The following is a 26,309-nucleotide window of genomic DNA, read 5'->3' on the forward strand; positions in this document are numbered from 1 at the left end:
GCTCAGTGGAAAACTCCCCACCCGCACATCTCCACCCGTGCTGGTGTCCTGAAGGTGGCAGAGAAATTTAAGGGTTAAATATAGCTAGTTTGGAGGTTTTAAAGAAACAGACAACAAGGCAGCAAATATCTCTATGATCTCGATAAAATACCTGCAGGCTTTCACCTTATATAATCTTGGATCCAAATTTTGCTGTCCTTACATACATGGACTAGTACCTTCCTCTAGGACTGGTGACTAGTGAGACTACTCAGGGAATGAGGTGCTACTAAGCTGGAGGAAGGGTATCAGAAGAATCTTGTACTTAGAAGGCAATGTGTTATCTCTCTATTACTGTATCATTTACAGTCACCATAGTAACTTTTGCGTATCCCTGGGATTGATCAGGACACATTTATGAGAACGAGACCAGGCAGAGGGCCAGGAAGTACCAAGTGCTTTGGCAGGGGCTATAAACCCTCCTGCTTCAGGGCATCAATCAACCCCTAACTGAGGGGCAGGAAGGGTCTGACGTGGGGGACAAGTTCTCAGTGTCCACTAGGGGGCGTCGTGCTCCTCGCTCAGAGGTAGCTGGGTCTGTCCACCCTTGGAGGTGGGAGAGCGGGTTAGATGGGCCCTAGGTCTGACTCAGTCTGGCCAGCCCCATGCAGCCAGTTTTTTGGGGGGGGGGGTGTTTTGAGGGTGCGAATAGGTGGAAACCTGGGCTGGGTTTGCAAAGAAACCCAAGGGATTTAGGTACCTAATTCCCAGTGATTTTTCAATCCCAGGAACTTTTTCAGACTGTGTCCCTTTGGGGCTACTCCAAAGTCCATTGGAGTCAGTGGTGATGGGGCTGAACGGGCTTTGGGGCAGGTCCCTGTGTCTCCACAGGGCTCTGTGCTGGTGCTTTTACCCATCAACCCCCCCATCACATTGACCGGCCCCCTCACTCCCACCGACGCTGCTTTGCAGTTTCCCACTTGGTGTCCGAGAAGGGACAGACCCCGGCAGCCCCTGGGAGCGACGGAGCCGGGAGCAGAGATACAGTGACACCCCCTGGGAGCGATGGAGCCGGGAGCAGAGACCCCAGCACAGCAGAATGCAGCGCCCGCCTGGAGCGCTTCCGATCCCAGCTGTGCCCCCCGGCCCAGGCCTGGGTTCTGTTCCCCCATCTGCTGGGTGACCTTGCACAAGGCACTTTGCCTTTGTGTTTCTCTTCCCGCCCCAGCCTATGATTTGCCTTGTCTGTTTACCGGGAGATTTTCAGAAGCCCTTAAGGAACCACCTTCATACTGACATTAAATATCCTCCATTTGGCTGCAAGCTGCTCTTAGCTCTAGCATCAATCCCTGGCTCTGCCATAGACTCCCTGTGTGACTGTGGGCAAGTGCCTCAGGCCTCAGTTTCCCCATCTATAAAATGGAGATCGTGCCTCCCTTGTCTAAGTAGATAGCAAGTGCTTTGAGGCAGGGACTGTCTCTCCCTGTGTGTCTGTGCAGCGGGGGGGCACAACGGGGCCCTGATCTCAGCTGGAACCTCTAACTGCTGATGTGATACAAATAATCTTTTTATCTTCCTGATGCTTAGCACAGGGGTTAGGGTGCGTGTGTATCACTGTTCACAGTTTGTCCAATCAGGAATTGTGCCTGGGGATTGCGCCTGGCCAGAGAGAAAACAGCCCGGCTCTTTGATCTCTCGCACCCACACTCCAGGGGACTTGTGACAGACCCGTTCTTCTTCCCCAAGGCAGAGACACCAGTGCGGAGCCTGTCCCTTTACAGGCAGAGCTCAGAGAAAAGCCCAGTGAGTGCAGTGCCCTTCCACTAGAGGGCATCACCACTCCCCAAGTGGGCAGAGTTTCCCCTCATTCTGGGGGAGCCCCTCCCCGGCAGGCAGAGGGGAAACAGGGAGGATGACAGACAAAGACAAAGACACACACATTAGTCCTTGTGGGGAGGGGAGCTTCACAGCCCTGCTGGGAGGATGCAGCTGCTGCCTCAGTTTCCCTGCTCGGTTGGAAGGAGCCAGTCACATGAGAACTTTAAGTTTACAAAATAAAAGTTTCCCTTGTGGGAGCTGGTGTATTATTATACAAATAATTCTGTACACACATGGATATACACACACACACACGTCTGTCCTAGCACGTCCCAGCAATCCCCTCCTGGCCGCGGCGTCTCTTCTCGCTCCCACAGCGCTCAGCAGGGCTGACACAACAGCCCTTCTCGCTGCACAGCAGAGTTTATGCGTCCTCACCCCAGGCTGCAGGGGTCACACCAGCCCCTTCGCCCCATGGCTCCAGGGTTCACAGCACCTCCCGAAGGCCCCATGGCTGCAGGAGTCACAGCACCTCCCGCTGGCCCCAGCCGGTACATTGGCTCTAGCCCCAGCCCGGGCCAGGCTCCTGCCCTGGGCCCCTGACAGGAGGGACACAGCAGCTTGGCTGCTCCCCTGCTGATTTCCAAGTCAGAAGGTTCCTGTCTCTGTGCCAGAGAGTGAGCTGGGGGCTGCTGGCCAATCCGCACCCTCACCCCAGTCCCCAATGGGCCAATGGGGGCCAGAGGCTCCAAGGGGAGGAGCTACCTGATGTCCCTCAGCGTCTCTCTTCCTTGCTGCTGGGCTGTCCCCCTTCGCCAGCCCCATCCAGTTCCCCATGCGCTGAGGCAGCTGGGCCCAGCCCCACTGAAAGGACAAGGCCCGACGCATCCAGGGTCAGTCACTTTGCTCTGCCTGCTGGATTCTCTGCTGCTTTGCTGCAGATCCAGTGTCCCTCCTTGGAGCAGCCTGAACTGGCAATTTCGCCATTGTCCGCAAAAGCACACAGGCCTCCTCCTGCTATTGTAAACCTGCAACAGCAACAAATCATAATAAAACCCCGACACAACTGTTACAGCAGCTTCGACTAGCAGTGAAAATCCAGCCCTGAGCAATTCATCCCAGGTCACACGGCAAATCTAAGGTAGAGCCAGGCACTGAGCCCCGACTTCCCAAGTCAACCCCAGGCCTGAATCACAAGGCCAGTGTCCTGTTTCACATGTGAGCTGGAACATTTACTGAGTTAATAGAACTGAATGGGACCCACCAGTTGTTGAATTTGGTGCCATTGGTCCACATCCAGGGCTGGCCCGGTTCCCTCCGGAGGCCGATCCAGTGGTGAGAGGATCGTTTATAGCGCATCAGGAAATCCTGTGTTAAAAAAGTAACAGCAAATACACGTTACACATCTCCGTGTCTGGGATCTCTACAACCTACGCTGGGTTCTCTGGGCTGCTACGCAGGGCGCTGGGCAGGTGGTCCAGGCTGGGAATTCCCAACCCCAGAGGCAGGACCCATCCGCAGCATGAGCCAGAGGATTCAGGGGGCCTGGAGTCTTTGGTGGTGGGGAGCCCCCGCCACTGAATTGCTGCCAAAGCCCTGGCAATGCGGCGGGGGGGGTCCTTTTGCCCCAAGACCCATCGCCATAGGTCTTCAGGGCACTTCGGCAGCAGGTCCCGGAGCGGAAGGACCCCCCGCCACCGAATTGCTACGGAAGATGCTCTGGGGGCCCAGGCATCACGAGAGTTTTCCATGGTCCCCGGAGCGAGTGAAGGACCCCGCTCCAGGGGCCATGAAAAACTCTCGTGGGGGCCCCTGCAGGGCCCAGGACAAATTGCCCCACTTGTCCTCCCCTCTGGGTGGCCCTGCTATGGGTTGGTGCTCAGACTAGTTTAGTGTATTTCATAGATCTGGCTGGAGATTTTTCAGCAAAATATTTCTGACAGAAAATGTGTTTCCTACAAAGATGAATTTTGATTTCATGGAAAAGTTTCTATTTTCCATTGAGCAATGATTTTGTTTTGGGTCAGTTCGACATTAATCTGTAGGCAGCTGAGTTACCAAGGTGCCTCATGGGAGTTATAGTTTGGGCCTCATTATCTGCTCTGGGTTGGGTTCCCCCAGACTACATCTCCTATAATGCACCAAGGTTTCCCTATTGTCTGAGCCACTGCTGGGCATCATGGGAGATGTAGTCCAACCCAGGATCTCAGCACACAGAAGGGGGCAGAAGGCCCCCAAACTACAACTCCCATGAGGAGCCACAGGTGCTGTTCAATGCTGGACCAAGCTGAAACAAAACGTTCTGATTTGGTTTGACAAACCAAACTGCTTTGCTATGTGAATGCGGAAAGAAATTGGTTTGATCAAATGTGGAAACCAGATATGTTCACACATTTCTGGAATTGAATGCAAAGTAAAAAGTTTGTGTATTTCAACTTCTTGTCCTGACTCATGATAGAGACAAAAATGTGAAAATATCAGAATGTCCCATCAAAATTCTGATTTAGCAGCTACCTGGCAAAGCTTCTTGGCTGCATTCCAGACCTTTACCACCCCTGCATTCTTACCAAATCCCATGATTTTTCCAGGAATCTCATGCTGTTTGGTGTTTTTCTTAACACCCCAGCTCCTGGAGTCAGGTGATTACCAGAGACTCTTGTCTTTCAGAAGTTTCTAGCCCTCATGGTTGCATAGAAAAACTTGTAAATGTGACCCCTAAAAGCTACGACACCAGAAAATAAATTAAAAGCCGTGACAGCTGTTATTTTAAAGTCAATCTCATGGTTTGGGGGGTCCCAATCCATGATTTTTGAACACTTAGGTTGGCAATGCTGTTCCTGTCCCATTAAAGGGCTGGAAAATAACTGGATTCCCCTGTTGGGGATTCCCCTGGAGCAGAGGGTTGGCACATTAGCCCCACACTGCTCCGACTCAACCCCCAATGAACGGGGAGGATGGAGAGTGGGTGGCTGTAGTGGGGCGGACTGCCCCACTCCCTGTGAGAGTGGGCTGCGGCAGGCCAGGGTGCCTGCGCAGACAGGGAGCCAATCAGAGAAGGGCTTATTGTGAGCCAATCAGGGCCCAGTTTAGGGACAGCCAATCAGGGCCAGGCTCAGAGGTATATAAAGGCTGCCCAGAGCAAGAGCAGTCAGTCTGCCCCAGACCTTCAAGAGGGGAAGGTCAGTCTCCAAGGGAGGAGGCTAGCACCACGGACAGTGCAGTGCTGGTCAGGCTCGGGGAGGCTAGGGAGCTCTAGCCCGTAGCCTGCCAGGCTGCAGGCCCCTGAAGGGAAGGGCCTAGCAGGTGCAAGGGGCCGTAGGGGAAGTGGCCCAGGGAAACAGACAGCGGAAGGGGAGAGAAGGACAGCGAGGCTGATGCCAGAGGGTCCCTGGGCTGGGACCCAGAGAAGAGGGCAGGCCTGGGTCCCCCCCTTCACCCCTTGCAGTGCACCCAGCCATTGGCCGTAGGGAGTGGCCATATTGCTACGCCAGATCCCTGACGAGGGATTGGACTCAAGGGTGGTTGGACATAATGACTGAGGTGTGGGACTGCTGATCACCGACCCCCCCCGGAAGGGGGCACAGAAGGACTAAGGGACACTGCTGGAGGGCAGTGGCCTCGAAGAGGACGCCGCCGAGCACGCAGCAACGTGGGTCCAGAGACGACAACAGAGGACAGAACGACGGACGGGACACCACCAGGAGGAGGCGCTCTACTGGAAAGAGCTAATTCCCAGAGTCACCAGGAGGAGGCGCCAGGTGGTGAGTCCCAACCCGTTTACAGTGGAGCACTCTGCACTCTGGCTATTCTGGGATGTGAGAAGTTGCCCTAAATTCAAGCAGCATCTGGGGCCCTGCCAGCCCCAGGGCAAACCCTGCCACCCCTACCCTATGCAGCCCAGAACCTGGGTCTCACCGCTTCCTGCTGGGTGTCAATCGCCGCCAGGGAGGCACCGAGGGCAGAGCAGTTGCTCTGGCTGTAGGTCCAGTTCCCTTCAGCCTGTGAGAAATAGTAACACTTCCCCAGGTGCCCGATCCAGCTGTCTGGGCAGGCAGCCACTGGGGAGGCAGCACAAGCTGGACACGGCTCAGGTTTCTTTGCTGGAGATGAGAAAGTAACGGTGAGAGATCTGCCCGTCACCCACTGTAGCCACGGCAACAAGCCCCAGTGACACCACACCACGGAACCCCGCACCCCCTCCACACCATGGGAAGCTGAGCTTGTGCCTGGGCACGTTCCCCTTCACACCAGAGAGAGGCCAGCGCCACCCACCAGCTCCCCACAGCGACACGAGCTGTGAATTCGGGGTCTCGCTTCCAGCCCTGGGCTCCTTTGCTGGGGTCCCCATTTTGGCCCCTGCAGGCACAGACGGTGACGCAGTGGAATATGTGGAACACTTAGTGATGTTATTGATACCAATATTATCAAATGGCAACCGAGCTGGCCAGACAGGCCGTGTGAGGGAGCTGCGAAAGTGTTATGATTTGCCAAGCACGATAACCTTGTTTAGATGTTTGTATCACTTTTGTGCTATGAGTTATAGATGTGTGGGGTATAGCTGTGCTGTGTTTCTGGGTGACACCCCCAGACAGATTGGCATCGGCACTGCCCAGCCTGCTCAGTGGCCCACCCAGGGTCATCAGCTGTACAATGAACTCGTGGAAAGGAGACAGGGGCTACACCTTGAGTCAGCAAGACATGTAGGGACAGGCCGGTGGACAGAGAACTCTACAGCTCTTCCATGCCATGTGCTGTGAGCCTGTGTTTGGGACACAGGAAGTGCCAGCCACATAGCAAAAGAACATAATGGGCAGCTGCACCATCTCCATTTTGTCTTCAATCCTGCTCCTCACCTCTGCAGGAACTTCTCTGCAAACTGAAGCTCTGAGCAAAGGACTGAGTGACCCATCCAAGCTGGGGATGTTCCCAGGGGGACTTTCAAGCCAGCAAACACCAATGCAGCTAAGAATCTGATCTATGGACTCTGAAGTCTCTGGATGTATCTAACTGCTTGGCCATTTGACAACTCTTCTTGTTCTGTCTTGTATAGTGAACCTTTAAGGTTTAGGTACTAAAGGACTGGCTGGCAGGATGGTATTTTGGGTAAGATCCAACCTAATACTGGCCTGGTCATGTGACTGGCCCTTTGGGGTCAGAAGAACATTTTGTCGAGTGAGCAGAGCTTTAAACTTCTCACTGTACTGGCCCCACTGGATCCATTCACCGAGGAGGAGCAGGGGGCTTTCAGGCAGGCTTGGAGCCTCATTCCTGTGAAGCCGGCCAGCTCGGCAGGAGACTGGACTTTGGGTGGGTGGCTTTAGTAGACAGGAAAGCTGAGTGCAGACCCAGTGCTCAGAAGTGCTGTGCGTGATACAGCAATATAAAGTAGAACTATTGGACAGGGACACATGGCATCTCTGGGGGCAGCAGATCTGGGATTTCTGTGAGGACCCAGTGTCAGGGCTGGATGTCACAGGGCAGCGCTGCAAAGGGACGCAGGGACTGGGGTGCAGCTATTGTTACCTGCAGGGCAAAGCCAGGGCTGGCCTAGCCGGGAGGAGAGGGCTTGTGAGGCTGACAGGCTGGTGGGTTTAGGGAGCTGACAGCCAGTCAGGCGCAGGTACAGATCCCTCCCACTGCAGGAAGGGGGGTGAGACGGTGACCCACAGCCCTGGGTAACCAGGTGTGTTTGGGCAACACAGCAGAGTTACCCAACAGCCAGTGGGACATTGGAGGAGGGGGAGACCCCACAGAAACGCCATGGGCTCAGCAGAGTCTGATGTGACAGTTGAAGCAGCGGTGGGCTGCGGTGGGAGGGGAGGAGAGGGGAACTGTGACGTTTCCTGCACTGAATGTAAGGTGCAGTGACAGGGTCAGTGCAGGCTCCACACTCACCTGACAGTGCGATGGTGATGATGATGAAGATGATGATGGTGATGATCAGTACGAGATTGAGACTCACACTCTGAACTGCCCAGCGACGTGCCCATGGTTTTAACCAAGATAGCAAACCTGTAATAGAAACAGCCAGGAGTGCTCACGCTGCTGCTAGGGCAGGGGGTGCAGGGCCCTACACTGATTAACTGCATCAGCTGGAGCTCGTTTGAAAATGGGGTCTATTCTGCAAATACAGAGAGACATTTAGAGTGAATGAAGTGAAAATTTTCATTCCAACTCGGTGCAGGAGGGGGCGGGGGGGGGGGGAAGTGAATCATTTCAACTTTTCTTCGTGGGGGGAAAAGGGGGAAATCAGAAAAAAAAAGTGGGTTTCAATTTGAGGTTCAGAGATTTCCCCGGCCCCTTGAAAATGTTTCCAGTGAAAGTATTTAAAAAGGGAGAGAATGGAGGGAGGAGACCCTAACATAATAAATAAAAAACTGATTTTTCTCTTGTTTTCTAACAGAAAAATCCCTTCCCCACAAAGTGTGTCCATCTGGAATGCAGCCTGGCATTGTTTCCATTTGAAACACCAAAAATGTCTGAACAAAAAAATTGTGAAAAAATTTTTGTAAAAAAAAAAAAAAGCATTTCCCACCCAGAAGGCGCTGATGGAAAGTTGACCAGCCTGTCTAGCGCTGATGGAGGAAGTGAGGTGAATACGCAGGGACTGAGCAGGGACCTCTGGATCGAAAGCCACAGACGCTCCTGCCTGGGCTAAAGGCCGCAGTATATTGAAGGCCGTGGCTGACTTGTGTCTTTTACACGGACCGGCCACTAGAGGGAGCGAAAGGCCCTCGCTGAGTGAATGCGGGTTGGACAGGAGAAGGGTAAGAAGACCCCACAGAGGCAGCTGTACCTGTAGGGCAGATTGTGCAGCTCTCTCCAGCCTGGGGGGGGATGAGCATGTGAGTTGTTCCGTTTTGTTTCATTTGGGTTTCCTGGGAACCCAGGTCTGGCTCTGGCTCCGGCTCCTGAGCAGGAGATGACTCGTCCCGCATCTTTTCTCTCTCTGTTAGACTCACGGACTCCAAACCAGGGGACATGTTCACCTTTCTGCAGCCAGCAGTAACTATGGCCCTGTTCGCACTGGGGCTGGCGGTGCCGGCAGAGCCCTTCGTAAGGACAGTTTCAAAGCAGCTCACTGGATTACAGCTCAGGAGCGGTTTGGCTACGTGGTGTGATCAGGAAAAACTCCTGTCAAATATAATTTGATGGTGAGTTTTGCCCCAATACCCCAACCAGCCAGGCTGGGTCTGAGCTGTGTTCGACTGAACTGTTTCAAAGCTTCCCCTGACACTGCTTTGATCCCCAGGGACAACCAGGCCTTAGCAGGCGCTGAGCAAATCGACTCCAGGTCGCTGTATCGTCCTTGTTCTGTTTCCTTTCACTGGCGTCCCATCCCGTGGGGTCTGGGTTCGAGGCTTTGCCTGTGGAGAGAATTGTCGGGTTACTCGGGCTGGGTCCTGTCGGTGTTTATCTGCCCAGCCACAGCTCTGCACAGCAGGGTCAGTTAGAGCCGACAGTGCTAGGACGGCCCTGGTTTCTCTACAGCAATTGTCATCGGAAGGATCCCAAAGCACTTGACAAACCCATGGAGGCAGGTGCTGGACTGGGGTCAGTTCCATGCAGAGCGAGTGGGGCCAGATCCCGGGCTGGTGTGAGTTGGGGCAGCTCCATTGAAATCACTGACCACAGATCCCCAGCTGGTGAAATGAGCCATCGCTCCACTGCAGCCAATGGGGCCAGACCCCCAGCTCTGATTGGTTATGTCTGTTTATACAGTTGCTCCAGACACACCTGAATTGACAGGAATGAATTTGCTTCCCCTTATGCTGATAGTTCACAAGAAGTCGTTATGGTTTCATTGGAGAGCCTGGAATTTTGCATGGGGGGCAGTTCCCTCTCTCTGACCTTGGGGTAGCCCCATGAAGTCCCTGCACCCCAGGCAGCACGGACACTGGGAGAGCAGCAGACAGATTCCCAGCTGTGCCCTGTGACAGCAGCAGAGCTGCCAGCAGAGCAGATCTGAAGGGAGTGACTCCAACAGCAGCCAGCACCAGCTGCTTCAGCAGGAGAAGCTGGACACCCCTGTACTGGACAGAGATGGAATAACCTGCCCCAGGGACAGATCAGGCTGGGGAGCAGATGGGGTCCAACACGATCAGGTCAGCAGCAGCTACCCCTGGAGAAGAGATGGAATCACCAGGACCCCTCTTCCCTGGCCTTTTTACAGGGCTAGAGCCACAAAAGAGACGGAGGTGGTCATGCACCGTTATCCCTGCGGTTAGAGCAGCTCCCGGGAGACGGTCGGGCTGTGGGGTGTCCTAGGGCAGGTACCTCCCAATCTCTCCTCCTGACGCCATATCAAGTACTGAGCTCTTCACTGGGCCAGAGAGCACATGAGACCGTCCCAGCCACCGGGCTATGGAACCAGTCACCGAGGAGGGAGAAATCCCTGCTCCATCCCCTGTGAACGTCCTCCCCGTAGAACTTTTAGTCCAGTGGTTACAACAGCATCTAACCCCCCACACCCCTCCCCCCCACACGCTATTTTGTGAATGGCACCTAAGTCAAGGGGGGGGGGTGGCCAAACTATTCAGTGAAATCGAACCATTTTCCAGGCTCCTGAAATGTTCCTTTTATCCCCAGCTAGCTCTCCACTGTGAGCCATTCATGCGGTATAAATAGGATTAGATTTTTATCTGCCACTGTCAATAAAGGTCAATTTCACCAGCGATGTGTCAAATTTGCAAATAGCTTAAGGTCCAATTTCACACATACCCTGGCAATAAGCTAACATTGCTCATGTTCCGCTACAAGTTATGAAACATGGGCGAGGCCTCATTTCTTGGAGGACAGGATTAGGGATTATCAGCAGAAATGTTTGCGCTAAAATAAGCAAATGGGACAGTAAGCTAAAAGAGGGAGAACACCCAGGGAACCATTTGTTAACAGCAAGAAAACAATGGCAAGAGAAGTCAGGAGCTATCTGCATCCATCCATCACACCCCATCCCCCCAAAGCTCCCATCCTCCTTTATTGTAGGGACTCCAAGCAACTCCCCCCACTATGCCAGGGGCTCTGTGCCCCCAAATTCCTCCCTCCCCACATACAAGGATCCCCCTTTCTGCCCCCATGCCAGGGCCTCTGTGCATCCGTCTCCCCACATACCAGCACCCCACAATGTCCCCCCCCCAGGGCTCTGTGCTCCCCCCTCTCCCCACAGACTCATTTTTTTTACCTCTGGGCGATCAATCACCCAACGTGCCAACCTGCCAAGCTCCCCGGGGACAGGCCAGAGCTGAGCTGGGGGGTGACGCTGGAAGGTGCTGCCAGCACCCGGCTCTTTGCTCCCCAGCCCAACCCCGCCCTCCTGCAGCCGATCAGCTGCAGCTCCCCAGAGTCAGCCTGACCCAGAGAAACGCCCCCGAGCCGAGCGCTGCCCCCTGCTGGGCTGGGCCAATTCACCGCCCTGAACGCGCCTCTTCTCCTCCCTCGATCCGCTCCCCCAGGGTCCAACCCCCAGTCCCCTCCCGGGTGTTTCCCCCCCCACCCCTGGGGGCTTGAAGGGGGTTTTCCCTGCTCTGCATCCAGCAACCACATCCACTAACCCCCCCCCCCAACTTCCCCCGGACACAAGGCACCGCTTACCCCGATCCCAAGCAGCTGCACAGCTACCTGCATCGCACGTGCTCCGCGCAGTGATTGACACAATGAAGCATTTCAGCCCCTCCTCCCTTTTTATCTCCTGAGCCCGCCCACTCCTTCTCCCATTGGCTGTTCGGGATGCCGATCGGAGCCGTAATGGCAGAAGGGGGCAGCAGAGGAGGAGAAGGGGGGGAGCTGGATGGACAGAGCTGGTGATTAGCTCTGTGTGATCTTGCTGGTCTCCGCTAGCCCTGCTGGGAAGCTGCTAAGCACTGGAATAAATTGCCTAGGGAGGTTTCATGTTCCCGGCGGAATTTATCAGTGTTACCACAAGAAAAAACAGGTGACAATCAGGGCAAAAACCAATTAATAATTTTTCTGGGTGAATATCGGGGTTTGTTTTGGTGGATGGAAAGACGGCGGCGGGGGAGTTATTCCGTAGATTGATGCTTTGAATTCCGTTCACCAGTGCGGTTTGCTGCAGGACTGAAAGGGATCTCCACACACACGGTCACAGCTCTGTAATCCCCAAATACAACTTTTCATTTGAACAGTTACTGTTGTAGACTTAGAACTATGATTTCCCTCCCATGGAAAATTCCACATTTCCAGCAGAGACAGAGTGAGTGGGTGTGTTCCAAATTGGTATTAATGGTCAGCTCTGCGATACTTTCCACAGAAGGGATTGTTAAAAAAAATATATCTATTTTGGAAGAATCTTGCAAAAACATCCAGTCCCACCTCTCCAGCGCCCTGGCATCCCACTGGGGCAAACTTCCAAACAGGCAGGAAGCGCTGGGAGACCCAGCTCCCCACCTGTTAGGATCTGAGGACCTGGGAGTCTGATAACTCAGGCTCCTGAGAAGGCCACCAGGGGGGCTGCTGAGGAGCCAGGCAGGCAGGGTAGCAGGGAAGTTTCCATCCAAACTTTTGTCAAAATAGATGCGTCCCTGCAGAATGTCTTGATTTTTGATCAATCACCATTTTCCCAACAGGAAAAACGGACTGTCAAAAAATTTCTGCCCAGATCCATTAGTGACTCTGTAACTCACTGGTCAGTGTGGGTCACAGGTCGCTGCCTGCGCCTGCTCCACAGAGGATCGACGTCTGTTACACCCGTCGCTGCAAAGCCTGGCCCTGCAGCTCCAGCCCAGGGCAGCTCACGCGTCTTGTTCTGAACATTCCCTGGGTCAACTCCTGGGGGGTCAGCCGAGCCAGCGGCTGTCACAGCTCCACTGGGCCACCCAGCGGCAATAAACACCCAGCTCTGAATGCAGGGACTGCTGCAGAACAGGCCCATCCCCAGGAGTCAGGTGGGGATTCGCACACTGCCAAGTAGCATCTGACAAAACAGCACATTTGTTGGGTGAGGAAGATTCAGGAAAACCTTAGATACTGCAAATCCCACAGGAGAGACAGATTCCCCCCTGCTACTTAGAAAAAACAACAACAAGAGTCGGTTAATATATTACACATAAATATAAACAGAATTCAGATGCAAGTGAGACAGACACGGTACATACACGTTATTACAGACCAAATGCATCACTCAGAGCATTTGCCCAGAAGCTGGGGCCAATTTCTACGCACTCAGGGACTGCAGTAGCAACAGGCCATTTCTGTTCCTGATACAGCGACAGGGTTTAATTTCCAGTTATAAATGGAGGTAGAAGCAGCGTAACTGACACTGCTCCATCCTGTTAATTTTTTCTCTGTGTGGTTCCCCCCTCGTCCTTCCTCAGCGTTTGGTTCAGACGCGGGAGAGGAGCCCCACGGTGAACCATCCGACAGCCAGAGAGACACAAACAGCCTTTGTCTGACAGAAAACCCGGTTCACACCTTTGCCGGTGACCACCCGCCTAGACACAGACACTGGGCCCATGACGGTCGGTGTTTACACAGAACTGCTTGTGTAAGGGGACTGTTGCCCCCTTACTAACATTCAGTGGGGGTGTTTTGGCTGCTAGCTCCCAGCACTAAAAGGGGAGGGATTGATGGCAAATCAGGACCCTGAGACTGACAGTCCCCAGGAACAATGGCAAGAGGCCAATGCTCCAGGTCAGCCTGATTGACAGGGCAGGCCGGCTAATCAGGGAGACAGAAGGCCAGTGTGGGTCCCGTCCTCCGTGTGTGAGCAGGAATGTGCCGGAGTCAGACGGAGTGGGGCCGAGCTAAGGAGGAAGCAGGGGCCCAAGCTGAGCTGGAGAACAGAGCCAGGCCAGATCCAGAGGGGCCAGAGCTGCAGCCAGAGAGCCAGAGGCACAGCCCAGAGAGAGCAGATCCTGTGCTGGGAGCGGAGCTGCAGCCAGAGAGCCAGAGGCACATCCCAGGGAGAGCAGATCCTGTGCTGGGAGCAGAGCTGCAGCCAGAGAGCCAGAGTGTGGTGAGCAACTGGGGCCAGCCAAGGGGGGACCTTGGTAAAAGGGCCCAGCGCAGAAAGACACTCCAGCCAAGGGTCCATGCAGGCCAGGCTGGGAGGGGGACCTTAACCTGCCGGGGGGCTGGCACTGGAAAGAAGGATCCCACCACCCAAAGCCCGGAGGTGTGTGGTCACCACCATTTCAAGTGTCCCACCCACAGCATCCCTGCAGCACAGCCAGGGCCTGAGAAGGAGGCCTGGGGCCTACAAGGAACAGACTGCAAAGTGCTTTGATGTCCAGAGACATTGTTTGTAATGTTCCCTGCCACAGAGCAGGGTGATGTGTTTCCCTGTAACCGTTCCCATTTATTCTTATTCTTTTCTTTAAATTGATTGTTAAGTAAACAACTTGTATTTGCTTTAAATTGTATGGAATAATCAGTGGGTCAGGGAGGTGCCCAGTGCAGAGAGGGTACCCCGGAGTGGGGACACCTTAGCCCCTGTCCTAGGTGGCCACAGCAGGGTTGGGGGTTGAGCCCCCCAGGAATCCTGGGCCCAGTCTTGTTGGGGCTACGAGAACTCTGCCAAACAGGAGAGTCCTCAAGGGCAGGGAGGCCTCTGGGTAAAGGAAGTGGGAGCGAGGACTCAGATCCTTTCGCTAGCCCACTTCACCGGGGTACACAGAAGCCAGGAAAGTTCCCCACAATAGCGGGACCATTCCCCCGCTTACACTTGCACAGCAGCCGCACGTGCGTTTCACAATGACAGTGGTGACCAGTGACACGTGCTTGAATGCCAGGCTTACGCCCCAGGCACCTCGCTGGCAGGCCAGGGGCCAAGCTGATGGCCGCCGGGAATGTGATGTGCCCGGCAGCCCTGGGCGAGCGCAGCCCCGCCACCCTGCCCCACGCCCTGCGGTGCAACGGGGCTCGGCCGGGGAGCCCGCCCAGGGCTGCAGGCAGGGGGATGCTCGGAGCAGAAAGAGCCTGGAAAGCAGAGACACCCCCCCCCCCAGCCCGCTCGCCCCTCCCCCAAGTCCCGCTTCCCTCCAGTACGGCCAGGCCACGCTCCCCCCACCCCCGCCGGAAGGTCCCGGAGCCGGGGCAGCCTCCCCGGCCCCGCCGGCCCCACGTTCACTTTGCTGCCCGACTCCGTGGTGCTGCGCCCGCGCGCTCCCGCCGAAGGCAGCTACGCCGCGCCGAGCCCAGCCGGCCACGCTACCGCCGGAGCCGCGCGTCCCGTGCGCCCGCGAGCCCACGCGAGTCCCCGGCGCGCGCGCTGCTGCCTCCGCCGCGCGCCACGCCCCGAACCGCGCCGAACAAAACCTGCCCCTGCCGCGGCTCATAGACCCGGCTCAAGTGTGTGTCGCGAGCGCCCTCCTGATTGGCTGGGCCGTGAGGGACACGGGGGTGTGTCGAGGGTGTGTAATTGGCTGGCCGCAGAGCGGGGTCCTGAGTGGCTGGTCCGTCCGTCATGGCTCCTCCCACGCTGGCTCCGCACGGGTTTTGTTCCCGTTTCTAATGCAGTGACTGAGCCGAGTGGGGGCTCCCGCGGGCCGCTGCCCGGCTCTCTGCCCCCGCGCTGAGCCCTCAGGAGTTCGCGAGCTGGAAGCAGGAGCGCAGCGTTGCAGTCCCTGAAGCAGAATCCTCCTGGCTGGGCCCTTCCCCAGCTGTTCGCTGGTGCTTCCGAGGGACTCCTGCTTGGCATTTAGACCAGCAGCCTCAGAGAATCTTCCGGCCTGGCCTGGCCGAGCCAGAGATTTACAGCTGCTACGCCCCTCCCATGGGCACTCTCTCTCACACATACACACGCCACAACCACCTGGGTCCGGGGGAAAGGAACAGGGCCTGCAATTCATTCCTGTGGGTAGTTTCTGCTTCCCAGGGCCGGTAAGGAGCAAATCATAAAGTAGAGCAGCCCCGAGGTTGCTCTAAGTGACACCAGGAGCCAGGCAGGGCCCAGTCCAGCTCCAGATTTCAGGGAGCACAAAAGGGACTCAAATACATTTTAGCCCCACCCTGCCCCAGTTGCTGGAAGGGTGTATCTGGGAATGTCTGTGGCTCAGAGGGCTCAGAGCATTAATGACGCCCGTCTCTCTGCAGGGGGCTCCGGGTGCAAACTCTGCCCCACGGACTGGCAGCTGCGCGGGGACAAGTGCTACTGGGTCGGCAGAGGAAGTAAAACATGGAGCGAGAGCCACGCCGACTGCTCAGCGAGGGGCTCCCAGCTGCTGGTGATCCGGGACCGGGAGGAGCTGGTAAAGGGGACGATACCTTCCTGCTGGAGCTGCCCCTGCAGGGCTGGGCCCTGGGTGCAGAGTCCAAGGGGCTCATTAGGATACACTTTAGGGAGTTTCCAAGTTGCCTAGGGGATCTGGACACTCCTTTGCCATTAATTGTTAATAACAGTGTGTCCAACCCCCCTAGGCAGCTTCAACAATCCCAGCCTCAATCACTAGCCACCAGTGCCGCCCCCGTTCTGGGGTGTGCCCAACACAGGGCAGCTGGAGAGCGAGAGAGGGGTATGAGGGTGGATGGCTACAGAGAGGTGGATGTATGAGTGGGGATGGATATAGGGGTGTATATGAGGCATAGATTGATAGATGGGTATGTACGGGAACAGATGGATGGACAGAGCGAGGGGTGTGTATGAGGTTAGATGGATGAGGACGGATTATGGGGCTAGATAAACAGCCAAACAGTAGTTCTGGTCCTGAAGTTGTTGACAACCTGGATTCACAAGAAAAGAGCCTGTCAGGACGTCTGGTCACCAGCTGCCTGTCCCACGCTCCCTGCAGGAGTCCCTAAAGGCCCTGACAGGAGGCACGTCTCTGTCCTGGGTCGGACTGTCCGTCCCCTCCCCAGGGAAGGCCTGGACCTGGCTGGACGGCTCCCGGCTGGATCAGACCCAGTGAGTGATTCCTTGAGTCAAACCCTTTCCCTCCCCTCCGTGGGCAGAGGGAGCCAGGGCCAGGGCTGGGGGAGGTTTGGGGGAAGGTCGGGAGCTCAGGGGGAGCCGTGTTCAGTGTCAGACGATGCTGAGACCCCAGGAGGGGGGCTGGGGAGCCCGGCTGAGAGGGGGGCTGGGTGGGAGCAGACAGGGCCATGGAGAGATTTGCCCATCCCCCAGCACAGAGATGGTGGCTGGAGCCCTGGGGGTGGGGGAGGTGGCCCAGAGTTGGGGTGTGGAGGGAGAAGAGCAAAGGGGTCAGGCCAGAGCCCTGGGGACCCCCCAGACAATGGGGCAGGGGGGAGGGGGAGACACAGAGCAGCCAGAGGCAGGAGGGGACCAGGAGGGGGCAGCGTCGGCCCAGCCCGGTGGGGAGGAGACGCGGAGCAGGGGAGGGAGCTGGACAGGGTCTAGCCCGGCAGGGAGGAGGAGGCTGGAGCAGGTCCCTGGGCTCTGGGCAGGGAGAGGCCGTTCGAGACCCTGGCCAGGACCTGCCAGTGGGGAGAGGGGGCAGCCCCCAGGGCAGAGCTGGAGGAGACGACGGCTGCGGATCCCGTTGGAACAGGGAAGAGCCGCTACCGACTGCGTGTGATGGACCCACACGCGCTGACCGGGGCCCTCTGCTTTGTCCTGCAGGTTCCCGGTGTCAGGCCCGGCTGAGGGGAACAGCTGTGGGGTGGTGAAGGGGAATCGGATTTATTCTGACATCTGCGACTCTGCACGTCAGTGGATTTGCCAGAGAGACGCCGTCCCGCTCTGAGCAGGATACAAGGGAGACCTCAGAGCACGGCACCGTTAGCCCCATGTCACACACAGGGAAACTGAGTCACAGACACTGACCTGCCGAAGATCACAGCGAGCTTGTGGCAAAGTAGAAATGGAACCCAGGGGGTCTGACTCCCAGCCCCCCTCCCTCTAACGCACCAGCCCCTCCCCCTCTCCCAGGGCTGGGACTAAACCCCAGGAGTCCTGGCTCCCAGTCCTACCTCAGGTGAAAGAGTTTAAAGGGTTAATTCCATAGAGAAGAGCAATTCCCAGCTCTGGCGTTACACATTCCAGCAGGAGTTGGACGCGCTGCAGGGGCAGGCTTGGGCCGTAGCTATAACGCTCTGCACAGCCCGGGGGCAGTTTAACTCTCTCCGTCCTGGAACTGGGAGGGAGGAATCTGCCAGATTCTCAGCGGATGTAAATCAGCCTCCATCCAGGGACTCCAATGGAGCAGCACTGACTGACCCAAGCTGGGATCTGGCCCCAGTGACTCCAGTGGTGCTAGGGTGGATTCACACCAGGTGGGGATCTGGGTTTTCACCTGTATTTCACTCCTGGTTAATTTCTTTGCACCTCTCTGCCAGGTCCCACTCTGAGCTCTCTTCCCCGGCCCGGCCATTGCTCCCGTCCGGCCTGTGACCTGACGCACCTCTGCCCGTCCTGCCCTAAGGGATCGTTAACTCCTGTCACTAACGATGGGGTCTCAGCTTCCCCAGTCAGGCTGACGTGCTGTCCACTTGCTACCTCCTCAGAGCATCGTTAAGGGGATCAGAGCCCCGATCCCAAACGGAGCCTTTCCCTGCATGTTGCTGGGTGATGTCTGGGGTCACTGTCTCTGTTGGAGGAGCAGGGTGGGGATGCTCGGTGGCAGTGCAGGGAGCACCCCGGGGAGGGCTGGGTGCTAACGAACGCCCTGGTACTCAGGGGCCCGGCAGCCCAGGAGGAGATGGACTGGGAAAGCTGGAGGGCAGGTTGGCTGGACAAGCCAAACAGATCCCAGTGTCTTTAGGAGCTGCCCCCCCCAGACAGCTGGGCCTGTGACTGCCGGAGAACAGAACTGGGCTGGTCTGCGGGAGAGACGGGGCTGCCGAGCGCAGACTCATTTTGGGTTTGGTCACTGGGGCTGGACGAATGCACCCTGCTGACGGCGATGTCAGGGGAGGGAGGCAGTGTGGCCTAGTGGATAGCACACTGGCCTAGGACAGGGAAGGCTGGGTTCTGTTCCTGGCTTCGCTACACGAGGGCCACCCTGGTGTTTGCTGCACCCTCTCTCGCTGATGGGCAGGATGCCCCGGGCCTGCTGGGTGACTCTGCATGAGACACTTTAGCTCTTTGAGTTTGTCTGCACCAGGGGTTCTCCAACATCATTGCTCCGCGCCCCCTTCAGACAACAAAAATTCTTACACGGCCCCAGGATAGGGGACCGAAGTCTGAGTCCTGCTGTCCCAGGCCAGGGGGCGAGAGCCAAACCTCAGGGGCTCCAGCCCTGGGGACGGGGGGCTAGAACCTGAGCCCTGCTGCAGTGGGGCTCAGTCTTCGGCTTCAGCCCTGGGCCCCAGCAAGTGTAACACCAGCCCTGGCGACCCCATTAAAATGGTGTCACGACCCAAGATCCCTCTGAGTTTCACAGCCACCCAGTTACCTATGAAGCCCCATGCAGGGGCCCAGGGCTGCAGCGGGCTGAGATGACTTACCCCAGCGTGGACCTGCCCCGGATTTGCTGCGGCTGGGGGGGGAGGAGCCCCTCCCTAGGCCCAGCCCGACCTGGGTCTGGGTTGCAGCAGGCTGGGGGGGTCTGGCTCAACAAGGCAGCGTGCTGCAGTCCCAAGCTAGCAGGGGAAACGGGCTCAGAGGTAGTTTCAGCACATCAGGGGACAGTCCCAAGGGGTCTCTGTGACCGAACCCGTCAGGTGTTGTGACCTGAGTTCCCTCTAAGCTGTGTGGCCGCATAGCTACCCGTTCTTCCTGAGCGCAAAGCCATCAGTGCAGAGCCTGGCCCTTTATAGGCAGAGTCCAGAGAAAAGCCCAGTGAGGGCAGTGCCCTTCCACTAGAGGGCATCACCCCCTCAGGCAGAGTTTCCCCTCATTCTGGCGGAGCCCCTCCCCGGCAGGCAGAGGGGAAACAGGGAAGTTGACAGGAAAACAGACACATGCTCACATTGTCCTCAGCACATTAGTCCTTGTGGGGGAGGGGAGCTCACAGCCCTGGTGGGAGGATGCAGCTGCTGCCTCAGTTTCCCTGCTCGGTTGGGAGGAGCCATTCACATGAGGATTTAAGTTTTATTTTGTAAAGTTTCCCTTCTAGGAGCTGGTGTATTATTATACAAATAATTATGTACACACATGTATATACACACACGTCTGTCCTAGCGCATCCCAGCAATCCCCTCCTGGCCGCGGCGTCTCTTCTCGCTCCCCCAGCGCTCAGCAGGGCCTGCACAACAGCCCTTCTCGCTGCACAGCAGAGTTCATGCGTCCTCGCCCCATGGCTGCAGGGTTCACACCGGCCCCTTCGCCCCATGGCTGCAGGGGTCACACCGGCCCCTTCGCCCCATGGCTGCAGGGGTCACAGCCCCTCCCGCTGGCCCCAGCCGGTACATTGGCTTTAGTCACAGCCCGGGCCAGGCTCCTGCGCTGGGCCCCTGACAGGAGGGACACAGCAGCTTGGCTGCTCCCCTGCTGATTTCCAAGTCAAAAGGTTCCTGTCTCTGTGCCAGAGAGTGAGCTGGGGGCTGCCGGCCAATCCGCACCCTCACCCCAGTCCCCCAATGGGCCAACGGGGGCCAGAGGCTCCGAGGGGAGGAGCTACCTGATGTCCTTCAGCGTCTCTCTTCCTTGCTGCTGGGCTGTCCCCCTTCGCCAGCCCCGTCCAGTTCCCCACGCGCTGAGGCAGCTGGGCCCAGCCCCACTGACAGGACAAGGCCCGGCACATCCAGGGTCAGTCACTTTGCTCTGCCTGCTGGTTTCTCTGCTGCTTTGCTGCAGATCCAGTGTCCCTCCCTGGAGCAGCCTGAACTGACAATTTCGCCATTGTCCACAAAAGCACACAGGCCTCCTCCCGCTATTGGAAACCTGCAACAGCAACAAATAATAATAAAAACCCGACACAACTGTTACAGCAGCTTCGACTAGCAGTGAAAATCCAACCCTGAGCGATTCACCCCAGGTCACACGGCAAATCTATGGCAGAGCCAGGCACTGAGCCCCGACTTCCCAAGTCAACCCCAGGCCTGAACCACAAGGCCAGGGTCCTGTTTTACACGTGAGCTGCAACATTTACTGAGTTAACAGAACTGAACGGGACCCACCAGTTGTTGAATTTGGTGCCATTGGTCCACACCCAGGGCTGGCCCGGTTCCCTCCGGAGGCCGATCCAGTGGTGAGAGGGTCCTTTATAGCGCATCAGGAAATCCTGTGTTAAAAAAGTAACAGCAAATACACGTTACACATCTCCGTGTCTGGGATCTCTACAACCTACACTGGGTTCTCTGGGCTGCTACGCAGGGCGCTAGGCAGGTGGTCCAGGCTAGGAATTCCCAACCTCAGAGGCAGCACCCATCCGCTCCATGAGCCAGAGGATTTGGGGGGGCCTGGCAATGCGGTGGGGGGGGGAAGGGTGTCCTTTTGCCCCAAGACCCGTCATCATGGGTCTTCAGGGCATTCGGCAGCAGGTCCCGGAGCGGAAGGAGCCCCCACCGCCGAATTGCCACAGAAGATGCTCTGGGGGCCAGGGCCTCACGAGAGTTTTCCGGGGTCCCCAGAGTGAGTGAAGGACCCTGCTCCAGGGGCCCCGGAAAAAACTCTCGTGGGGACCCCTGCAGGGCCCGGGACAAATTGCCCCACTTGTCCTCCTCGGGTGGCCCAGCTATTGGTTGATCAGCCCACAGAGGGACATGGTGCTCAGACTAGTCTAGTGTATTTCATAGATCTGGCTGGAGATTTTTCATCAAAATATTTATGTGACAGAAAATGTGTTTCCTACAAAGATGGATTTTGATTTCATGGAAAACTTTCTATTTTCCATTGAGCAATGATTTTGTTTCGGGTCAGTTCGATATTAACCTGTAGCCAGCTGAGTTACCAAGGTGCCTCATGGGAGTTATAGTTTGGTCCTCATACCTACATTCTCCGCTCTGGATTGGGTTCCCCCAGACTACATCTCCTATAATGAACCTATTGGCTGAGCCACTGCTGGGCATCATGGGAGATGTAGTCCAACCCGGGATCTCAGCACAAAGGGGGCAGAAGGCCCCCAAACTACAACTCCCATGAGGAGCCACAGGTGCTGTTCAAGGTTGGACCAAGCTGAAACAAAACGTTCTGATTTGGTTTGACAATACTAACTGCTTTGAAATGTGAATGAGGAAAGAAATTGGTTTGATCAAATGTGGAAACCAGATATTTTCGCACATTTCTGGAACTGAATGCAAAGTAAAAAGTTGGTGTATTTCAACTTCTTGTCCTGATTCATGATAGAGACAAATGTCAAAATATCAGAATTTCCCATCTCAACTCTGATTTAGCAGGTACCTGGTTCAGCTTCTCAGCAGCATTCCAGACCTTTATCACTCCTGCATTCTTACCAAATCCCGTGATTTTACTGAGAGATTCATGCTGTTTGTTGTTTTTCTCAACACCCCAGCTCCTGGAGTCAGGTGATTACAAGAGACTCTCGTCTTTCAGAAGTTTCTAGCCCTCATGGTTGCAGAGAAAAACTTGTAAATGTGACCCCTAAAAGCCACGACACCAGAAAACAAATTAAAAGCCGTGACAGCTGTTAATTTAAAGTCAATCTCATGGTTTGGGGTGTCCCAATCGATGATTTTTGAACACTTGGGTTGGCAATGCTGCTCCTGTCCCATTAAAGGGCTGGAAAATAACTGGATTCCCCTGCTGGGGATTCCCCTGGAGCAGAGGGTCAGCACATTAGCCCCACACTGCTCCGGCTCAACCCCCAGTGAACGGGGAGGACGGCGAGTGGGTGGAGCTCTCTGCACTCTGGCTATTCTGGGATGTGAGAAGTTGCCCTAAATTCAAGCAGCATCTGGGGCCCTGCCAGCCCCAGGGCAAACCCAGCATAAAGCCGCCTTTGCCACCCCCACCCTGTGCAGCCCAGAATCTGGGTCTCACCATTTCCTGCTGGGTGTCAATCGCTGCCAGGGAGGTACTGAGGGCAGAGCAGTTGTTCTGGCTGTAGGTCCAGCTCCCTTCAGCCTCTGAGAAATAGTAACACTTCCCCAGGTACCCGACCCAGCCCTCTGGGCAGGTGGGATCAGCTGAACATGGCTCAGGTTTCTTTGCTGGAGATGAGAAAGTAACAGGGTGAGAGTCTGCCCATCACCCTCTGTAGCCACGGCAACAAACCCCAGTGACATCACACCACGGAACCCCGCCCCCCCTCCACACCATGGGAAGCTGAGCTTGTGCCTGGGCACGTTCCCCTTCACACCAGAGAGAGGCCAGCGCCACCCACCAGCTTCCCACAGCGACGCCAGCTGTGAATTCGGGGTCTCGCTTCCAGCCCTGGGCTCCTTTCCTGGGGTCCCCATTTTGGCCCCTGCAGCTACCTGCAGGCACAGACTGTGTGGAATATGTGAAACACTTAGTGATGTTATTGATACCAATATTATCAAGTGGCAACCGAGCTGGCCAGACAGGCCGCGTGAGGGAGCTGCGAAAATGTTATGATTTGCCAAGCACGATAACCTTGTTTATATGTTTGTATCACTTTTGTGCTACGAGTTATAGATGTGCAGGGTATAGCTGTGCTGTGTTTCTGGGTGACACCCCCAGACAGATTGGCATCGGCACTGCCCAGCCTGCTCAGTGGCCCATCCAGGGTCATCAGCTGCCCAAAAACCCGTGGAAAGGAGACAGGGGCTACACCTTGAGTCAGCAAGACATGTAGGGACAGGCCGGTGGACAGAGAACTCTACAGCTTTTCCATGCCATGTGCTGTGAGCTTGTGTTTGGGACACAGGAAGTACTAGACACATGGCAAATGACTATAAAAAGCAGCTGCATCATCTCCATTTTGTCTTCAGTCCTGCTTTTTACCTCTGAAGCAACTTTTCTACAAATGAAGCTCTGAACAAAGGACTGAGTGACCCATCCAAGCTGGGGATGTTCCAGGGGGACCTTCAAGCCAGCAAACACCAATGCAGCTAAGAATCTGATCTATGGACTTTGAAGTCTCTGGATGTATCTGACTGCTTGGCCATTTGACAACTCTCTTCTTGTTCTTTCTTGTATAATGAACCTTTAGTTTTAGGGGCTAAAGCACTGGCTGGCAGGGTGGTATTTTGGGTAAGATCCAACCTAATACTGGCCTGGTCATGTGACTGGCCCTTTGGGGTCAGAAGAACATTTTGTAGAGTGAGCAGAGCTTTTAAATAACTTCTCACTGTACTGGCCCCACTGGATCCATTCACTGAGGAGGAGCAGGGGGGCTTTCAGGCAGGCTTGGAGCCTCATTCCTGTGAAGCCGGCCAGCTCGGCAAGAGACTGGACTTTGGGTGGGTGGCTTTATTAGTCAGGAAAGCTGAGTGCAGACCCAGTGCTCAGAAGTGCTGTGCGTGATACAGCAATATAAAGTAAAACGATTGAACAGGGACACATGGCATCTCTGGGGGCAGAGGAGCTGGGATTTCTGTGAGGACCCAGTGTCAGGGCTGGATGTCACAGGGCAGCGCTGCAAAGGGACGCAGGGACTGGGGTGCAGCTATTGTTACCTGCAGGGCAAAGCCAGGGCTGGCCTAGCCGGGAGGAGAGGGCTTGTGAGGCTGAAAGGCTGGTGGGTTTAGGGAGCTGACAGCCAGTCAGGTGCAGGTACGGCCCCCTCCCACTGCAGGATGGGGGGTGAGACGGTGACCCACAGCCCTGGGTAACCAGGTGTGTTTGGGCAACACAGCAAAGTTACCGGACAGCCAGTGGGACATTGGAGGAGGAGACGACCCCACTCAGCAGAGTCTGATGTGACAGTTGAAGCTGGGGTGGGCTGTGGGGGGAGGGGGAGAGAAGTTGGGGGTGGATTGGGAGGTTTCCAGCACAGAGTGTAAGGTACAGAGACAGGGTCAGTGCGGGCTCCACACTCACCTGACAGTGCGATGGTGACGATGATGAAGATGATGACAGTGATGATCAGTACGAGATTGAGAATCACACTCGGAACTGCCCAGCGACGGGCCCATGGTTTCAACCCAGACAGCAAACCTGTAACAGAAACAGCCAGGAATGCTCACGCTGCTGCTACGGCAGGGGGTGCAGGGCCCTACACTGATTAACTGCATCAGCTGGAGCTAGTTTGAAAACAGGGGCTATTCTGCAAAAAGAGAGACGCATTTAGAGTGAATGAAGTGAAATTTTTCATTCCAACTGGGGAGTGTGTGAATCCTTTCAACTTTTCGGGCAGAAAAAATGTGGGTTTCAATTTGAGGTTTTCAGAGATTTCCCCGGCCCCTTGAAAATGTTTCCAGTGAAAGTATTTAGTTAAAAAGGGAGAGAATGGGGGGAGGAGACCCCAACATAATAAATCAAAACTTGATTCTTCTCATATTTTCTAACACAAAAATCCCCCCTCCTCCCAATGTGTCCATCAGGAATGCAGACTGGCATTGTTTCCATTTGAAACCCTGAAAGCTTTGGAACAAAAAAATTGTGGAAAAAGCATTTTCCACCCAGAAGGCGTTGCTGGGAAGTTGACCAGCCTGTCTAGCGCTGACGGAGGAAGTGGGGTGAATACGCAGGGACTGAGCCGGGACCTCTGGATCGAAAGCCACAGACGCTCCTGCCTGGGCTAAAGGCCGCAGTACATTGAAGGCCGTAGCTGACTTGTAGCTTTTACACAGACCGGCCACTAGAGGGAGCTAAAGGCCCTCGCTGAGTGAATGCGGGTTGGACAGGAGAAGGGTAAGAAGACCCCACAGAGGCAGCTGTACCTGTAGGGCAGATTGTGCAGCTCTCTCCAGCCTGGGGGGGGATGGGCACGTGAGTTGTTCTGTTTTGTTTCACTGGGGTTTCCTGGGAACCCAGGTCTGGCTCTGGCTCCAGCTCCATCTCCTCAGCGGGATACGACACGTTCAACATCTTTTCTGTCACCGAAAGACTCACGGACTCCAAAACGGACGACATGTTCACCGGAACCACCTTTCTGCAGCCACCGGTAACTACGGCCCTGTTCGCACTGGGGCTGGCGGTGCCGGCAGAGCCCTTTGTAAGGACAGTTTCAAAGCAGCTCACTGGATTACAGCTCAGGAGCGGTTTGGCTACGTGGGGTGAGCAGGAAAAACTCCTTTCAAATATAATTGGATGGTGAGTTTTGCCCAAAGACCCCGACCAGTCAGACTGCATCTGAGCAGTGTTCGATTGAACTGTTTCAAAGCTTCCCTGACATTGCTTTGATCCCCAGGGTCAACCGGGCCTTAGCAGGTGCTGACCAAATCAACTCCAGGTCACTGATTCGTCCTTGTTCTGTTTTCTTTCACTAGTGTCCTGTCCCGTGGGGTCTGGGTTCGAGGCTTTGCCTGTGGAGAGAATCGTCGGGTTACTCTGGCTGGCTCCTGTCCGTGTTTATCTGCCCAGCCATAGCCCTGCACACCAGGGTCGGTTAGAGCTGGCAGTGCTAGGACGGCCCTGTTTTCTCTACAGGGATTTGCATCTGATGGATCCCAAAGCACTTGACAAACCCATGGAGGCAGGCGCTGGACTGGGGTCAGTTCCATGCAGAGAGAGTGGGGGCAGATCCCCGGCTGATGTGAACTGGGGCAGCTCCACTGAAATCACTGACCCCAGATCCCCAGCTGGTGAAATGAGCCATCGCTCCACTGCAGAGGGGCCAGACCCCCAGCTC

General features: G+C 55.8%; 4 protein-coding genes across 4 annotated transcripts in view; 1 reads left to right on the plus strand and 3 right to left on the minus strand.

Annotated features, from left to right (window-relative positions):
* Window positions 1-26,309, minus strand: part of LOC120394237 (C-type lectin domain family 2 member D-like) — an 86,303-nt gene that overhangs the window by 29,090 nt on the left and 30,904 nt on the right. The window lies entirely within an intron of this gene.
* Window positions 2,025-11,429, minus strand: LOC120394235 (early activation antigen CD69-like). Its single transcript, XM_039518464.1, has 6 exons — window positions 11,389-11,429; window positions 8,594-9,164; window positions 7,693-7,809; window positions 5,713-5,897; window positions 3,062-3,165; window positions 2,025-2,825 (listed from the first exon to the last, which is right to left on the minus strand). Exons 2-6 carry the CDS (start codon window positions 8,778-8,780, stop codon window positions 2,696-2,698), a joined length of 723 nt encoding a protein of 240 aa, XP_039374398.1. The 5' UTR covers window positions 8,781-9,164; window positions 11,389-11,429; the 3' UTR covers window positions 2,025-2,695.
* On the plus strand, window positions 15,397-17,453 carry LOC120394242 (killer cell lectin-like receptor subfamily B member 1B allele C). The gene is made up of 3 exons (XM_039518478.1): window positions 15,397-16,001; window positions 16,542-16,654; window positions 17,330-17,453. The coding sequence occupies exons 1-3, from the start codon at window positions 15,795-15,797 to the stop codon at window positions 17,451-17,453; spliced, it is 444 nt and encodes a 147-aa protein (XP_039374412.1). The 5' UTR covers window positions 15,397-15,794.
* On the minus strand, window positions 19,728-25,799 carry LOC120394236 (C-type lectin domain family 2 member D-like). Its single transcript, XM_039518465.1, has 5 exons — window positions 25,399-25,799; window positions 24,557-24,673; window positions 22,592-22,761; window positions 20,770-20,873; window positions 19,728-20,533 (listed from the first exon to the last, which is right to left on the minus strand). The coding sequence occupies exons 1-5, from the start codon at window positions 25,589-25,591 to the stop codon at window positions 20,404-20,406; spliced, it is 714 nt and encodes a 237-aa protein (XP_039374399.1). The 5' UTR covers window positions 25,592-25,799; the 3' UTR covers window positions 19,728-20,403.

The sequence above is a fragment of the Mauremys reevesii genome, unplaced genomic scaffold (genome assembly GCF_016161935.1).
Source record: "Mauremys reevesii isolate NIE-2019 unplaced genomic scaffold, ASM1616193v1 Contig43, whole genome shotgun sequence".
Taxonomy (NCBI): Eukaryota; Metazoa; Chordata; order Testudines; family Geoemydidae; genus Mauremys; species Mauremys reevesii.

Coding starts and splice junctions, on each gene's coding strand:
- LOC120394235 (XM_039518464.1), bottom strand. CDS start 8,780: ATGTCCCCTGGTTTGGAGTCCGTGAGTCTAACAGAGAGAGAAAAGATG. Junction 5,898..7,692: donor CATCACCATCGCACTGTCAG/GTGAGTGTGGAG, acceptor TCTCATCTCCAG/CAAAGAAACCTGAGCCGTGT. Junction 3,166..5,712: donor TTGACACCCAGCAGGAAGCG/GTGAGACCCAGG, acceptor TTTTTAACACAG/GATTTCCTGATGCGCTATAA.
- LOC120394242 (XM_039518478.1), top strand. CDS start 15,795: ATGTCTGTGGCTCAGAGGGCTCAGAGCATTAATGACGCCCGTCTCTCT. Junction 16,002..16,541: donor TCCGGGACCGGGAGGAGCTG/GTAAAGGGGACG, acceptor CGCTCCCTGCAG/GAGTCCCTAAAGGCCCTGAC. Junction 16,655..17,329: donor TCCCGGCTGGATCAGACCCA/GTGAGTGATTCC, acceptor TTTGTCCTGCAG/GTTCCCGGTGTCAGGCCCGG.
- LOC120394236 (XM_039518465.1), bottom strand. CDS start 25,591: ATGTCGTCCGTTTTGGAGTCCGTGAGTCTTTCGGTGACAGAAAAGATG. Junction 20,874..22,591: donor TTGACACCCAGCAGGAAATG/GTGAGACCCAGA, acceptor TTTTTAACACAG/GATTTCCTGATGCGCTATAA. Junction 20,534..20,769: donor GGCACCAAATTCAACAACTG/GTGGGTCCCGTT, acceptor TTGCTGTTGCAG/GTTTCCAATAGCGGGAGGAG.